The 16,470-nt window shown below is 49.1% G+C and overlaps 1 protein-coding gene across 1 annotated transcript in view; it reads right to left on the bottom strand.

Annotated features, from left to right (window-relative positions):
- Positions 1-16,470, bottom strand: part of AK8 (adenylate kinase 8) — a 139,215-nt gene that overhangs the window by 74,778 nt on the left and 47,967 nt on the right. Inside the window, exons 6-10 of the mRNA XM_007453104.1 lie at positions 15,009-15,090; positions 14,425-14,496; positions 13,728-13,928; positions 9,756-9,887; positions 2,412-2,501 (exon numbers count right to left, since the gene is read on the bottom strand). Coding sequence (XP_007453166.1) covers positions 2,412-2,501; positions 9,756-9,887; positions 13,728-13,928; positions 14,425-14,496; positions 15,009-15,090 — 577 coding nt within the window. The remainder of the gene's footprint in view (positions 1-2,411; positions 2,502-9,755; positions 9,888-13,727; positions 13,929-14,424; positions 14,497-15,008; positions 15,091-16,470) is intronic.

The following is a 16,470-nucleotide window of genomic DNA, read 5'->3' as shown; positions in this document are numbered from 1 at the left end:
GATGCTGTACTACTGACTTTGAAGATGGAGAAAGGGGCCTCTACAAGCTGGAAAAGGCAAAGGAAAGAGATTCTCCCCCAGGGATTCCTCAGGAAGGAATGCAGTCCTGCCAACACGTGATTCTAGGACTCCTGACCTCCAGGACGGTAAGATAATAAATCTGTATTGTTTTAAACCACTAAGTTTGTTTCAGCCACGACAGAAAACCAATAACTTGGCAATACCCAGAGATGGCAAAGCCGTGGAGGACTCGAGCATTTCGTACACGGCTGGGAGGGGGATACCTTACTTCAGTGTCACGAGTCATACCCGCTCATGGGTCCCAGGCATCAGTTTATCCTAAGATAATTAGGGGTGTCTGCAAACCTGTGCCGGTACAAGGGGATGCATCATAGTATTGTTGGAGTGCAAATTTGGAAACCACCTGAATGTTTACTTTCCGTAACTTTTTATGTTGAAAAAAAAATTCACAAGTACGGGAAAGTTGCAAGAAGAGTCAAGGAATTTCTGCATCTCCTTGTCAGAGATTTACCCACTGTCAACAGTGCCTCATCTGCTTGGTCATCGTCTCTCTTTCTGAACCACAAAATGCTTTCTCGTGGAGAATTAAACAGATTACCCTCCAGTCCGTGCAATGGAATACTACGCAGCAACGTTTACAATGACATAAATCTATTAACTTGTTATCCTCTTCACTCATTTATGCAACAAATGTTCTTCGGGGTGCTCATCACCTCCCCACCCCCCTGCCCCAATAAAGGGGAAGCTGGCCTCGCTGGAGGGCAAGTGTGCTTGAGGGGGCGCCAGGCCCCCGTCCCTGCTTGCTGCTCCCACCCCTGGGCGCACACACCCCAGCCTGTCCTCACGGCAACCCTGCAACCCGGGGTTTCTGTCTCCATCTCACCACTGGGAGGCCTGGGCTACGTGGCCGGGGTGGAGGGCAGCGGGATCTGAAGCAGACAGGGAAGCACAAAAGCTGGCACTGGTTTTCACTGGCGCCCAGGGCTCCCGTTCACACATCATCCTATTCACCACCCTGGTGACTCAGGAATGAACAGACTCGCCCGCCGAGATCATCGTGTCTCACCACGCAGATCACTGTGCCTGAGGGATCCCATGCTGCCTCACCTGAACTTCACCCTGGAGACTAGAACACCTCAAGGAGAGCCTTGGGAGGGCCAGGGCGGGACATCCTTCCTGGGGGGCTCTTTGGGCTGAGGTCAGGAGCAAGCGGGCCTGTCCCACGCCTCCTAGTCACAGCTTACTCCATCCAGAAAACGGTAGGAGAAGGGGAGGGCATCCTCACAACACACGCACTGCCCATCACAACGGCCCCTCCTCTCTGGGTCGGTGTTCTTCACAGCAAGTACCTGTCCATATCAGACTTGATAACGAGCCTGTACTGATTGCACAGAGGAGCTACAGCCCTTTACGTAAGAGTGGAAGAGGTGGGTGTGGGAAACGCACTGTCCAGGGATGAGCCCAGATGTGAACCGGCTCTGAGGTCCTCAGTACCTCGGTCCCTTCTCTGTGGCTCATTTGTGGACTCAGGAGACTGGAGAGAGTGGTCTTAGTGGTGCCCTTCCTGGGGGTCAGATCTGGGGGTTGCTTTCAGAGCATAGGTCACAGAGGGGTCTGGAAAGATGATCTGGCCCAGCCTCCCCTGAGGACCAGTGGCTGGTCAGTCCTCCCTCTCTGCAAAGCTGTCTGAACCTTCCAGCTTCTGACTCTTGCCTGATGGTATTTTTCTGTGCACCAATTAATGAAGGAGGTGGGCGGCACTACGGCGTCTCCTGGCTCCCAGGTTTTTTTGTTTTGTTTTGTTTTATAAATTTATTTTATTTATTTATTTTTGGCTGCGTTGGGTCTTCGTTGCTGCACGCGAGCTTTCTCTAGTGGCGGCAGCTGGGGGCTGCTCTTCGTTGTGGAGCACGGGCTCTAGGCACGCGGGCTCAGTAGTTGTGGCTCGCGGGCTCTAGGGTGCAGGCTCAGTAGTTGTGGTGCACAGGCTTAGTTGCTCCGCGGTATGCGGGCGGGATCTTCCCGGACCAGGGCTCGAACCCGTGTCCCCTTAGTTGGCAGGTGGATTCCTAACCACTGTGCCACCAGGGAAGTCCCCGCTGCTCCCAGTTTTAAGCGTTACCAGTTATGGAAAGCAAGCATTCTTGAGAAGCAGGAACATTCCACACCACCAGTGAAACGCATCATGTCCACAGACCCCTCCCCCTCACTTGGAAGCCAAGGGGACCAACCAGGGAACAAAACCAGAGCCTTTGCCTGCCGGAAAGCCCAATTTCCATTCCCTGGTTCTTTCCCCCAGTTTGGGCCCCCGCGTGCCCAGCAAGCCTCACACAGAGGAATCTCTCTTCAGAGCCTAGAAGGTCGTGGCAGTCACGGCAAGTGTGGCCTACCTGCGGTCTCCTTTTCGAAAAAGGGCCGGATCATCTCGCCGTACTTGGACTTGTCTGCCATGGCCTCTTTGAGCAGTTGCCCACAGCAGACTAGAGGAGAGAGGAACAGAAAGACGCCCGTTAAATTTTAAATAGAAGGAAGAATGAGGAAAAAAAAGAACCCCCCTCCCCCGCCCCAGCGCTGTCTGCTGCGGGGGAAAAAAGAAGGTCACTGAAAAGAGATATAAAAGGGTTTTTCTGAGTGTGGGTGAGTGTCCAAGTGAAAGTAAGTAGCAAAAAGGAATAAAAAAGAAGCCAAGGAGGAAGATGCGGAATGAAAAAGAATGCATTTGGCAAAGAACATATTAAAAATGGACGGTGTGGAGAAGACATAACAAGGAACGTCACCACCAGAGAAGGCCCCGCAGGGCCTCGGCGACACCCAGGATTGCTGGCCCCAGCCCCGGAGGGTGTTGAGAGTGAACGTTCTGGCGGAGAACTGCGTGGACCTGCGTGACGTCCATGTTCACGCTGTTATCACGCAGGGGAGGGTGGGGACGCTTCTTGTTTCCACAGCCCCCCTGGGATGACGGCTCCACAGACATCATCAGTTTCTACCACAAAGGGACACATAGGTGCCTTCCTGTCACAAGCACCACTGTGTCTCTAGACCCCAGCCGGGGCCAACACACAGGGCGTGTCAGTTAACTAGTGAGGAAGGAATTAACACAGCTGCCCTCTCCTTGGCTATGAAAACCGTAACAGCCAAAGCCAGAAGGGTCCAGCCATGTTTTCATGAGTTGGTAACGGCACAGTCTTCCTTTTCTTAACTTTAAAGCTAAGGACTTTGCTTCCTGCCTTAAAGAGACCAAAACCAATCCTAAAATTAACTGCATAAAGTGAATGTTTAAGACAATGACCACCACCAAAGACGTATTCTTCCGTAATGACATGTTAATTCACTGTGTATCCAGAGGGGCTGGCAGCTTCGCTCACTAAGGGAAATGTAAGGACTAATAAAAGGCTGTCAGCTACTGGGACCTTTAGCTATGCCAAGCACTATGCTAGGCATGCTGTGTATTATCCAGTCCTCACAACAAACTGTTGCTTTTTAGATAAGGAAACGGGGAACTGAAGAGGCTGTATACACTGTTCTGGGTCACGGAACCAGTAAGTGGCGGAGCTGGGATTCACACCCGGGGGCGTGTGACATCAAACCTAGGCTTAGCTTCCAGTTCAGGACAGGAGGGAGGTGCAGGTATCATATTCACCTTCTGTCATAAAAAGCCATAAAACTTAGCAAAATATAAGAGGCAACTCTTTTCAGGCACTGGACAAGACAGGCACGGGCTGTGACCCTCGAGAGAAGGGATACACACAAAGTGAGACCCTCACTCGCCCTGGATTTCGACCTATGGGCACTTTCCAAACCATGGCTCGGGAGAAGTGGAACCCAAACACAGCAGCAGGAAACAAGGATTGGAGTTTGGGGCCCTGAGGCAGCTGGACCATGTGGGACAGAATAATGGAGAGGGGAGTGGGGCAGGAGGGGTTCCGGGATCTGCATGAGGGTTTACTTGAGTCACTAGTCAATGCAAAACTGCACGTGTGCAGGGGAGACTCCACAGGGCCTGGGAGACAAAAGCTATGGGGAAGCTGGGAACTGAGTGGAATCTGACAGCCAGAGTGAGAGATCTCGCTCAACGCCCCAGACACGCAGCTGAGAATCCAGGAAGGCCACACTTCAGGTGTAGGGATACACAAGCCCTAGGGGAATCCCACCCTAATCCCATAGTAACAAAGACTAAAAATAAGCCTCAGTGGGGTCAGGTTGGTCCTCGAGTTATTTAACTGCCTGTTAGAACTCAATTCTTTTTCATGCGATATTCTCAAAGCAGGATCACACAATCCAGACTCTCAAGAATGTGAGAACCGTAATGTCCAGCATATAATAAAAAAACTACTTGAGAGGCAAACAAACAAACAAACAAAAATACCACCAGGAAAGTGTGACCCCCCCTACAAGGAGAGAAAACAGGCCATAGAATCAGATCAAGAGATCACACAGATATCAGACTTTGCACATAAGAACTATAAAATGTCTATTATGAAAATGTTTAAGCTTTAAAAGATGATTAAAATGAATGAAAAGATGGGGAATCTCAGCAGAGAAATGGAAAGTATTAAAAAGAACCAGATGGAATTTCCAGAACTGGAAAATACAATCTCTTAGATGGAAAACATCACTGGATGGGCTGCCATCAGTGAATCTGAAGACATGAAAACAGGCACTAGAAAGCATTCAAGCTGAAGCAAAGAGAAGGTGGGGAGGGGACCGGAAAAAAAGAAAAGGAATAAAACCTCAGGGAGTTGGAGGATAATAGCAAACAGTTTAACATACATGTACCTGGAGTTCCAGAAAGGGGGTGGGGGGGAGGGAGGGGGAGAGAGGGAGAGAGAGGGAGAGAGAGAGGGAGAGAGAGAGAGAGAGAGAGAGAGAGAGAGAGAGAGAGAGAGAATATCTGAGAAAATAATGGGAGGAGATTTTCAAAATTTGATAAAAATATCAACCCACAGATCCAAGATTCTGATGCCCAAGCAAAATAAACACAAAGTAAACCACACTTTGGTACATCATCGTTAAATTTCTGAAAACTAAACAGAAAATATTAGAAGCAGCTATGGGTGGCAGTAAGATGCTTTATACATAGAGAACAAAGATAAAAATGATCTCTGAGTTCTCATCAGAAGCAATGCAACGGAATGCATCAATGCAACAACGAAATGACATCTCGAAAGTGTTAAGGTGGCGGGGGGGACCCTGTCAACATAGATTTCTATAAGCAGCAAAAACATCCTTCAATAATGAAGGTGAAATAAAGACATTTTCAGACCGATGAAAGCTGAATCTCACCAGCAGACTCTTGCACTACAAGAAATGTTAAAGGAAGGTCTGCAGGTTGAAAGAAAATGATATCAGATGGAACTTGGCTCTAAACAAAGGAGTGAAAAGTGTTGATATTGAGTATATATCAATATGAGTATATATATATATATATATATATATATATATATATATGAGTTGATACTGAGTATATATTGAGTATATATATATCTTTCCCCACATATCTTGACTTAAAGAAATGACTGTTTGAAGCAGAAATAATTACAATGTACTGTAGGGTTTATAACATATGCAGAAATGAAATGTATGACGACAATTACACAAAGAACTAGAGCAAGGTGAAGGGAAATACACTGCTGTCAGGTTCTTGTGTTATACATGAAGAGGTATAATATTAATTCAAGACAGACTGTGATAAGTAATGGATAATAGTTAACCCCTAGAGCAACCACAAAGAAAATAAAGCAAAGAGATATAGCCCAAAAAGGCAACAGAGGAAATAAAATGGATTACTGAAAAAATACTTGATCAATCCAAAAGTTGGCAGGAAAGGAGGAACAGAGAACAGACGACACAAGTAGAAGAAAGAAAACTCCAGAATGGTAGACTTGAAACCAACCATACAAAAAATTACTTTAAGTGGAAATGGACTAAACAGTTAAAAGGCAGAAAACGTCAGGCTGAATTTTTTTTTAAAGCAATTATATGTTGTATTCAAGACACATATTTAGACTACAAGACACACTAGTTAAAAAAAAAAAAAAGAATAGAGTATATACTTATCAGACAAAGTAGACTTTGAGAATTTACTGGACAGGTAGAGGAGAATTTCCTAATGATAAAAGGATGATTTCATCAAGAAGAGATAATGATCCGTAGTGTATGCCCACTTAACATAGCTTCAAATTACACGAAGCAAAGACTGGCAGAGAAATAGAGAAATCCACAGTTAAAGAGTTGGAGATTTTAAGGCACCTCATCTCTCAGTTACTGAAATAACAAGTAGAGAGAAATCATTAAGGACGCAGAAGAAATGAACAACACTATCAAACATCTTATCCTCATTGACATTCTTAGAGCACACTATTCAACGAAACCAGAATACATATTCTTTTCAAGTGCACATGGAATTCACCAATTGAGAGCATATGCTGGTCCATAAAAAGTATCAATACATTTCAAAGGATTGAAATCATACAGGGTATGTTCTTTGACCAAAACAGAATTAAAGAAACAAAGAAAAAAAAATCTGGAAAATTCCCAGATATCTGGGAAGTAAGCAATACACTTCTAAATAATACATGGGTCAAAAAGGAAACCACAAAGGAGATTAGAAAATATTTTGAACCGAATGATAAAACACAACACATTAAAATTTTGGGAGACGCAGCTAAAGAAGTGTTTGGAGAAAAGTGTGTAACATTAATGTTTATATTAGGAAAGAATGGTTTAAAACTCCTGTCTATAGCCACCTCGTTCTGCAAGATCCTATGAAGACAGTACTGTTAACAGGCTGCTCTTCCTAGAGGTTCCAAGTACTAAGGCTTTAGAGACACGTGACCTGGGACAGTGCTGGGAGGAGCCCCGCCCCACCTCATTCCTTCCCCCCAGCAGGGCCCACCTCCATCCTGAAGGGCGTCTCTTATTCTTTCTACATATCCCCTATCTGTGTACCAAATAACATGCACTGCATATAGCAAGCACTCAGTGAGTAAAATTAGTATTTTAATAAAATGCTCCATGGTTGTTCCTCGTTAGAAAATTCATGCTAGGTGCAGGGAAAAAAAAAAAGTCAGAATTGTGTGATACGTGATTCTACAGAGATAACCAGTTTGGTATATAGACGTTCCTTCAGCTGTTTTCTTGAACACAGACTAACACACTTTTTTGAACAAAAATGAGACCATTCAGGCTTCCCTCGTGGCGCAGTGGGTTAGAATCTGCCTGCCAATGCAGGGGACACGGGTTCGATCCCTGGTCCGGGAAGATCCCATGGGCCACGCAGCAACAAAGCCCGTGCGCCACAACCACTGAGCCTGCGCTCTAGAGCCCGCGAGCCACAGCTTCTGAGCCCGCGAGCCACAACTACTGAAGCCCGCGCGCCTAGAGCCCGTGCTCCGCAGCAAGAGAAGCCACCGCAATGAGGAGCCCGCTCACTGCAACGAAGAGTAGCCCCCGCTCGCCGCAACTAGAGAAAGCCCGTGTGCAGCAACGAAGACCCAACACAACCAAAAATAAATTAAAAAAAAAAAAAGAGACCATTCCCTGAACACTGTTGAGTGACTTGCTTTCCACCCCTCCCCGATATAACAATACCTCACGGACATCGAGTCACTTTACAGGTTTCTTTTTAATAGCCGCCCAGAGCTTACATTAACTAATCCCCTCGCGAACAGAGTTTGGGGTTGCCTTTATTTTTCATTATGCATCCTTCACATCTCTTGTTGAATACTGCGGGGAGTGTTTCAGCAGAATAAAGTCCTGGGCGTGAAATCACTGGACCAAAGGATTTGCACAGTTAGCCTGGTAATCAGTAGTGGCCTTTATCTTTCAAAAGGTTGTGCCTGTTTCTATATTCGCCAATTATAGACAGAAGCCTTTCAATAAACCTTGTTGGAGTGAATGCTGGTTATTTGTTTGGAGATGTATTCCCACGGCCGAGAGGTTCATAAATGTGGAGATAAGACCCAAAGCAGGGGATGGCCATGGGGGGCGGGCTGTAGGGGGGCTGGGCGGGCAGCTCCTGGAGCTTTGGGTGCAGACAGGCCTCTGCAGAGAGACCCCAAAGGACAGCTCAGTGCTTGCCTCTGCAGACCACAGGTCCCCTAAACAGGTTTACGGAAATCTCATGATGTCTTGTATTTCTCAAGAACACCTTTGAGAAATGTCAACTTTCTGAGCCAGTCTCCAAATGCTCAGTTATTGAAAAGAGGCCCCAAATGGCTCTTCTGCTACGAAAGCGAAAACGATGGTGAGCTTTTCTATTTTCATTTTTGGGAAAATCTAGGCAGGTAATTTCATTTCTTTATGATTGGTGTGCTGAAAACAATTTAAATTTAAAAATACTTTTCTTGAATGGGAGTGTCTGCATAAACAAACTTCGGCACAGTGACAGTTATTTAAATTAAGCTGTGCACTATATTAAGGTGTCACTGTTGTGTTTTTCAGACCCTCCCTCTGCCATTAAGGCTCTTCTCACTGTAACTCCTCATACGTCTTCACATAACAATAAGTGCAGGCACTTAAATAAATGTGGGTGTGGCCACAAGTAGACTGTGGCTCATTCTTTACAAAGCCATCCCTAACCACAGCTGGAATTTTATTCTTATAATACTCTTAAGAGGTAAACTCGGAAGGAGAAGGAATTATTTGAATAATTCCATTAAAAAATAAAAAACTGTTGATACAAGCAAAGCAGTTTTTATCATGAAGTATCCAGGTGATTTTTCCACACTAATTAAATCAGAAAACTACTATTTAGCATTTTTACTAAAATACTAATACAACTATTAGTGGGGTTTTTTCCATACTAGTCAGAATAATTGCTCAGTTCCCCACCTTCAATCTATGGGTATGATATTTGTCATTGATTCCTGGCTGGGAATCTCAGTGGCTTTGGAATTTTAAGCTGGAGGAGACCTAATTGAAAAGCATTTTTATTCAAAACTTGACCTTTCTGGGGTGGCATGTATCTATTTGTGCATGTCAGTATACAGGTATATCTGTATGGTGTATATGTATCATTTGCGGGCATATACATGCATATTTCTATATTTGGGGGTGCAGGTCTCATGTCTCCTGCTTAAATAGAGGTTGTTGAGGCTTCTGGAGCACCGAAGTGGGAGGGGGTCAGTGCCTTTAACTCCCTCCAGTGCTGTGTGCCTGCTACAGCCTTCCTTCCAGCCCTTTATCCTCCTGAAACCAGGCTGGCATCCAAGACCATCCGGGACCCACCCCAGGAAAGAACTGGAGGACTAATTTCAATACTTTCTCTCTTCCTGGTAAAATATTTATTGAAACTGTGCTGAGCTAGAAGTCTTCCTCCGGTTCAGAAACTGTTTGCCTGTAAACACACTGACCTGGGTTGGGGGAAGCAAACAAGACCGGAGAAAATAAACAAACAGCAGGTCCACATTATGCAAGAACTCCGGCTTCTGGGGAGACTGCAGGGGCAGAGCACAGAAAAACCACTGCGCCAAAGGACGTAAAAAATGATGACCAGAAAACGTTCCAGCTCTTTGGGCTGCGGGCGTGTTTTTATTGGTTAATGTTTTCATGGCCATATTCTTTGGCAGGCAAAAACCTTATCCCTGCAAAGATGGATTAAATGAAAATTGTTCGCAGCGGAGAGCAAGAGAGAGAAGTGATGCCGGTCTCCTCGCCGCTCCCGTAACACGGGGAGGTCTGGGAGGGCAGGAAGCAGGGGAGGCTCTAGACCAGGCGGCCGCCGGGGCACTCACCATTGACGAGGCCATATTTCTGGGCCAGGAGGGCGGCCTGCAGACTTTTCCCGCTGCCCACGGGCCCGCAAAGCAGCACCCTCGGGGTGAACGGGGCGTTAGATCGATGGATGGTTTGGACATAGGTCAGAGCTGGAACGAGAGGATGTGAGGATAATAAACCAGGGTCCTAAAGAAAGGGAACCAGCTTACGACACCTCTGCCTGGGCTCTTTTAACGGCAGTAATTATTTCTCTCTTTCACAGCTCTGTGGAAACCCTCTGTGAATCTGCCGGGTAACCACAGGGTGAAGCTGTGGGGAAGGAATTACCCTTCAGGCCTGGGCACCAAGGCGGGAGGGGACAAGGAGAGGCACAGAAGCCACCCTCCGAGCACAGCACTGCCCTGGATCCCTCTGACACAGCACAGGGGCCGCGCTGCTCTCCTGGTCAAAGGACGGCTGGCCGTGTGGTTGGGGGCTGGTCCCGGGACACTGAACACACACTGAATACTGGGTTAGGCTGTTTCCAAATTGAATCCGGGCTGAGCCTCGCCCTGAAGCCCCGGGACCAGGCCGACCTCCTAGAGTCAGACACGGGCTTTGATAAACACGACAGGCCACGCGGGGGCCTCGCACTCGGGGACTTCTAAAGGCCTTCGGAATTGGTGGAGAGAAATTTGCAGCCGCGCTCCAGTGACACCAACTTTATTGCAAGTCTCCAAAGAGGCAGTGATCAAATGGGTCCCGGGAGTGGGCAGATGTAGCCCTGGCCCGGGGTGCCCCTGGCATCTGAGGAACAAACAAGTAGGGAGACAGGGCTGAGGTGCATGCACCGTGGGGGGCACTGGACGCCCAAAGCTACTGAACATCAAACCAGGTCACCTCCCTCGAGAGTGGAGGGCAGAGGAGGGGGCACGAGTGGGCTGAGGAGGCTGTTGAAGGGCAGCCACTCGGCACCTGGGTGAGGGGAGCGGCGCGCCCGCTGAGGCAGAGGGCGGGGGTACCTCCTCCTCAGTCCCCCTTGCATCCAAAGGGGGTCTCCCTCCCCGGCGCCGCCTCCTGCCCGGGTCCCCAGACCATCCTACGCAGGTGCCGGGCTGCCTGAAGTCAGCATGTTGGCCCCTCGCCCAGGATGGAATCCATCCGAAGACAGGAAGGTGTCCCCAGGCACCACCCTGAAATCCGCGACAGGTGTGCAGGGTCTTCCAACCTTGTGCTTGACGTCGGGGCACCTCCCCGGCCTCTGCCCACCAGGTGCTGTCACGCTCCCTAGCTGTGACAGCCACAAATGTCTCCAGACATTGCCACGTGTCCCGGTGTGGCGAGAGGGCAAAATTGAGAGCCACTGACATATATTCACTGGGCAAATTTTGAACTCTCAAATCTTTGTAGGATTTTTTGATTGGAAGGGTCATTAGAGATGCTACGATTCCCCTCTGTTTTAGAACTAAAGGCGCAGGTAAGTTACCTGTCTTCAAGGTCAAGATGATAACCAGCATCTTCACGGCAGGGATGCATTTGCTGCTAAGCTAAACTCTACCAGCCTTACCTTATCTGATCCGTGCACGGTCCCACGAGGGATGTGCTTTCCTTGTCCCGATTTTACAGACAGTTGGCAGGGCTGGGGCAACTCTCCCAAGCCCACTGCCATGGGTAACACTTTCCATCAGCTAGACGAACCCGGAGGAAGAGATAAAGATAAAGACAGCAAGGCTGTCTTTATCCTCAGACCTTCCAGGATCCAGCCCGTCTGAAGAGCACAAATACTACAGGCAAAGCAGCCTGCTTACAAGTGATGCTTAATTTCCAGTAAATAACCAAGTTAATTACAAGTAATGATCCCCCAGACGGTCTCAACAGCTAATTATTCTTTTTAAAAATATGTGGTTGCTGGATGCACAGCAGAGATATTAAAAAAAACAACACAGAGAGAATTTTGCATCCCAATTTTCAATTTCACTCTCTGCATTATTAATTAATAATAATATTCAGACACTCACATTTTTATTTACAATTTCAGGCATGAATTCTTTATGAACGATCGTATGAACTTTTAAATTTAATTAAGTAGTTTGGAAGTAATTAATGTGTAAATTCAGAATCATGGCATAAGATAAATGTTGTGGTTGTTCATCTTCGGAGCGCAGTGTTTGCTACTAAAGACTCTTCCGAGATGCGAAATCACTGGAAATTTATAAGGCATCCATAAGCCTGGCATTTTTCAAAGTAGCATCACTCTCCAGACATGCCCCCTCGTATACCGACCCCCTTCGGGGAGCGAGGCTGTGCTGGCTCCGGCTCTCGCTCTCGGTAAAGCAAAGCCGCTCAGACAACAAGGCCACCATCAGGCGGGGGCCGGTGCGAGGGCCGCTCCGGTGAGCTCAGAACAACCTCCCACCAAAAGTAAACTTCTCTTGAAGAGATTTGAGAGAATATACCAAAAAAGGGCATCATAAACCGTCAAGTGTCTTAAAGTCCCTGCGGAGGTATTTTCATTGTGTCAGGCACCGGCATCACACAGAAGGGGATAACTGCGTGTGGAGACAACTGAAGCTCGGCAAGACTTTTAAAAAATGAGGGAATTCCCTGGCGGTCCAGTGGTTAGGACTCCACGCTTTCACTGTCAAAGGCCCAGGTTCGATCCCTGGTCGGGGAACTAAGACCCCCAGAAGCCACACAGCGTGGCCAAAAATAAAAATGAAATGAAACAAATAAAAGAAAATAATAAATTTAAAAAAATTAAAAATGATAAATGCAGCTGCTTTGGGGGAGAACTCTTCTAACTTTCCTTGTCTTTCGGGACCGGATGTTGAATCCTGATGATAGCAACGTCCGATGTTTACTGAGCCGTTCTCTGCACCAGCTACTGGGCTCAGGGCTGCAGATACCTGCGTTGCAGGATCTCATGGAGCCCTCACCTAAGTCCGTGAGGAAGGAAGGATTTTTGTTCCCATTTTGGGGATGACAAAACTGAGGCTCAGAGGGGTTAAGAGAGTTGCCGCAGACTGCACAGCTGACGTGTGGTGGGGCTGAGGTCACCTGGCTCCAAAGTCTCGGGACTCAATGGTCACACCCCTGACCCCCAAACGGGCCTCTTTCGGCCCATTTCTGGGAAGCTGCTGTGAACATTTGTTACTGCTCCCAACGGCAGGGCCGTGCCCGGCATGCAACTGCCTATCCCTGCCCTCAATGGGCTCAGGACACCTGAGTTGTGTTGTGGTTTTTTCGGTTTTGTGGCGCTGGTGGGTTTGGTTTGTACGTTTGTTTGTTTGAATATTTATAAATTTTCTCTTCCTCCTCCTTCATTCTCAGGGCCAGACTTCTTGCTGCATGTCCCTCTCACCCCGGCCCTCCCCTCTCCTCCCCCCCCCCCCACCGCCCCCCATCACTGTCAAGTCCGCTGACCATGCGGGCTGTAGAATATTAGCCCAGGGTCTCAGAGGATGAGACAGGGACTCCCAGGGACCCCAGACTCGTTTCTGGGCAGGGACCTTGGGCCTTCCGTGACTTGACTCCCGGGCTCCCGGGCACACCCTGGACACTGGACACCGGCATCACTGCCGGAAGAAGTGACACCAGGATGAGAGGGGCCGAGGGTCCACCTGGATTTACCCTGGCAGAAGACGTCCACGCACGGCTGGTCGGCAGTGATGACTTTCACGATTTTGGGGTACGAGGGGAGGATCCTGACGATGTTCCTGTGATACTCCAGCAGCCTCCGCGCCGTCTCCCCTTCCGTCCTCACCCCCCCCCCACCGCCCCCCATCACTGTCAAGTCCGCTGACCATGCGGGCTGTAGAATATTAGCCCAGGGTCTCAGAGGATGAGACAGGGACTCCCAGGGACCCCAGACTCGTTTCTGGGCAGGGACCTTGGGCCTTCCGTGACTTGACTCCCGGGCTCCCGGGCACACCCTGGACACTGGACACCGGCATCACTGCCGGAAGAAGTGACACCAGGATGAGAGGGGCCGAGGGTCCACCTGGATTTACCCTGGCAGAAGACGTCCACGCACGGCTGGTCGGCAGTGATGACTTTCACGATTTTGGGGTACGAGGGGAGGATCCTGACGATGTTCCTGTGATACTCCAGCAGCCTCCGCGCCGTCTCCCCTTCCGAGATGCCTGCTGGCACTATCAGTCGGTTCTGGATTTCGGACTCGGGGGGCCAGTCGAAGGTGGTGTGATAAATCTCTGCCAGAGAGAGAGGGACACGTTTAGAGTTGCCCGCCCAACCTGGGGGCAGAGCTTGCGGGTCCCAGGGGTGCTCGTCTGCCCACCCCGGCAGCACCGCGCTCGGCTTTGGCTCCGGGCCCGCTCCCCCGTCGCTATTAACGACAACAAAGTGGCGATGATGTTCAGCGCGAGGGGAAGGGTGGCCGTGACTTTCGGCGCGCTTCCTCTGTGCTAGGCTCCCGTCCCCAGGCTCTCACTTCATCCTCACAGTGAGCAGATCACCAGGCAGGGCTCAGCGTTTTCATCCTCAGGTCCAGGTGGGAAAACTGAGCCTCAGAGACACTGGGCGACTTGTCCCATGTCACACAGCTAGAAAGGGGCAGGGGCCACAAACCCGGGTCTGTCTGCTGCCCAAGCCTGAGAGTAAGTGCTCAGTGAGGGGTGGGCAGGGCCGTTACTAGGATTCCCTGTGAGACCCCACGGGGTGGTTGGGGGAAGGTGGGGACAGCCGTACCTCCTGTCTGAGGGTCGATTCTCTTCCCCAGATTTCTCTCAATCAGGACCGTGTCTGGAGCGCTCAGCACGACTGGGTAGAGAAGGAAAGAAGCAAAACCAGGCGTGGTGGGCAGCCGAGCTGCTGCTGTATAAAGACATTAGAGCAACCACCATCTCCCATCCCCAGCAATGCCTTAGAAGAGAGGTCAGAACACACACACGTAATCTCAGGACAGAGGAAGCCCACGCCTGAACGCTTCGCCCGAGGACAGGCTTCAGTGACATATTTGTGCAGGACGCTTTTGCCACATTTGGGGATTATTTCCTAAAGAGAGTTTCTCAGATGTGAGATTCCTGAAACAAGGAATCACCAGGGTCAGAGCAAAACCTCACGTTTCTCAGGAACAAGCCCCGAATGCATTTAGCTCCGTGGAAAATTCGACTGAGCTGTCCTCCTTTTTCCTGCTGGGTCACAGGCCCATCAAACCCCCTTCGTGGAAGGTGCCTGGGCACCGGGGAGCCACTGACACAGAGTGGAGCGCTCACTCGCGGGGGCTGCAGGTCTGGGGGGAGGGCTCTCCAGGCACGGGTGGGGCTACTCACTGACATGTCTGGGGAAGACCCCGAGGGTCTGGATCATCAGAGCCTGCTCCCGAGTTTCAGGGATGCCATCCAGAATCCAGCCCTAGGCAGAGAATGTGGAAAGGTGCTCACCTATGTTTACTTTTCCAGATTTTTTTGGAACTACTATAAAAGGTCAGAGAAAATAAACGTTCCTGACAGCCACCTCACCTCACTTAACAACTCCTCTCATAATATCACATCCCCTTCTGAATCTCACGTTTATAATGATAGTCACACCAAACATATTTTCTGTCCTGATTTTTTCCATCCCGTGTTATAACCACCACCGTATTTTTCCTGTCGGCCCACCTCCTCGCTGGCCATATAACATTCCACCGAGTGAGCTGCCTCACGCGCTGAGCCATGCCCCACGACCAAACGCTTCACCTGCTGAGCATTCGCACCGATACCAATAACACTGTAAGAACATCTCTGTGCTACAGCTCTTCCCACATTTCGGATTATTTCCTAAAGGGAGTTTCTCAGATGTGAGAGAAAAGGAACCACCAAGGGCAAAACAAAAACCCACTTTTCTTAAGAACAAGTCCTGAACAGAGCATTAAGAGGCCCGAGTTCAAGTTTCTGTTCCTAAGTGAACTCGTCATAGGGCTGAAATCCCTCAGGCATCTTCTTGGATCAGCTGGGGAGCTGGTTTAGAATGTTTATTTTCATTAACCCTTTAAGTCCAATTGTGAGAGTCATATATGATTGTTGTACACTCTGTGGAAACACTAAAGAGCTGAAATAATAATGCTAGTCACTGGTAACACCATCAACCCAAACTAGCCACTGTTAACACTTAGGTGTATCTCCTTCCAGGCTTCACATACAGATATCTATTCTCCTGGCCGGCGGTGGGGGGGTTGGGGGGGTGGCGCGGGGCGGGTGGAGAAAAATCACACTGCACATACTATTTTGTAGTCTGTTCTTTTCACACAGTGAGAACGTTTCATGCATATTTCCCATGTCACAGAATGCTCCTCTCCTGGGAGTTTTCTTAGCTGCCAGGCATTCCATGAATTGACCTGCCAAATGCTAATGAATTACATACTGCTGCTCATTTACTTTCATTCCATTATAAAAACAAACAAACAAACAAACTATTATTTAGGGACTTCCCTGGTGGTCCAGGGGTTAAGACTCCGTGCTTCCACTGCAGCGGGCGCAGGACCGATCCCTGGTGGGAGAACTAAGATCTTACATGCTGCGCAGCCTGCGGCCGAAAAACAAACAAAAACTATGTTTAAAAAGTGCTGGGCTTGCCTGGTGGCGCAGTGGTTGGGAGTCCGCCTGCCGATGCAGGGGACGCGCGTTCGTGCCCCGGACCGGACCGGGAGGATCCCACGTGCCGCGGAGAGGCTGGGCCCGTGAGCCATGGCCGCTGAGCCTGCGCGTCTGGAGCCTGTGCTCCGCAGCGGGAGAGGCCACAGCAGTGAGAGGC

The sequence above is a fragment of the Lipotes vexillifer genome, unplaced genomic scaffold (assembly GCF_000442215.2).
Source record: "Lipotes vexillifer unplaced genomic scaffold, Lipotes_vexillifer_v1.1 scaffold149, whole genome shotgun sequence".
Classification (NCBI taxonomy): domain Eukaryota; kingdom Metazoa; phylum Chordata; class Mammalia; order Artiodactyla; family Lipotidae; genus Lipotes; species Lipotes vexillifer.
The sequence above is the reverse complement of the archived record's forward strand: the minus strand, read 5'-3'. Positions and strand labels throughout refer to the sequence as shown.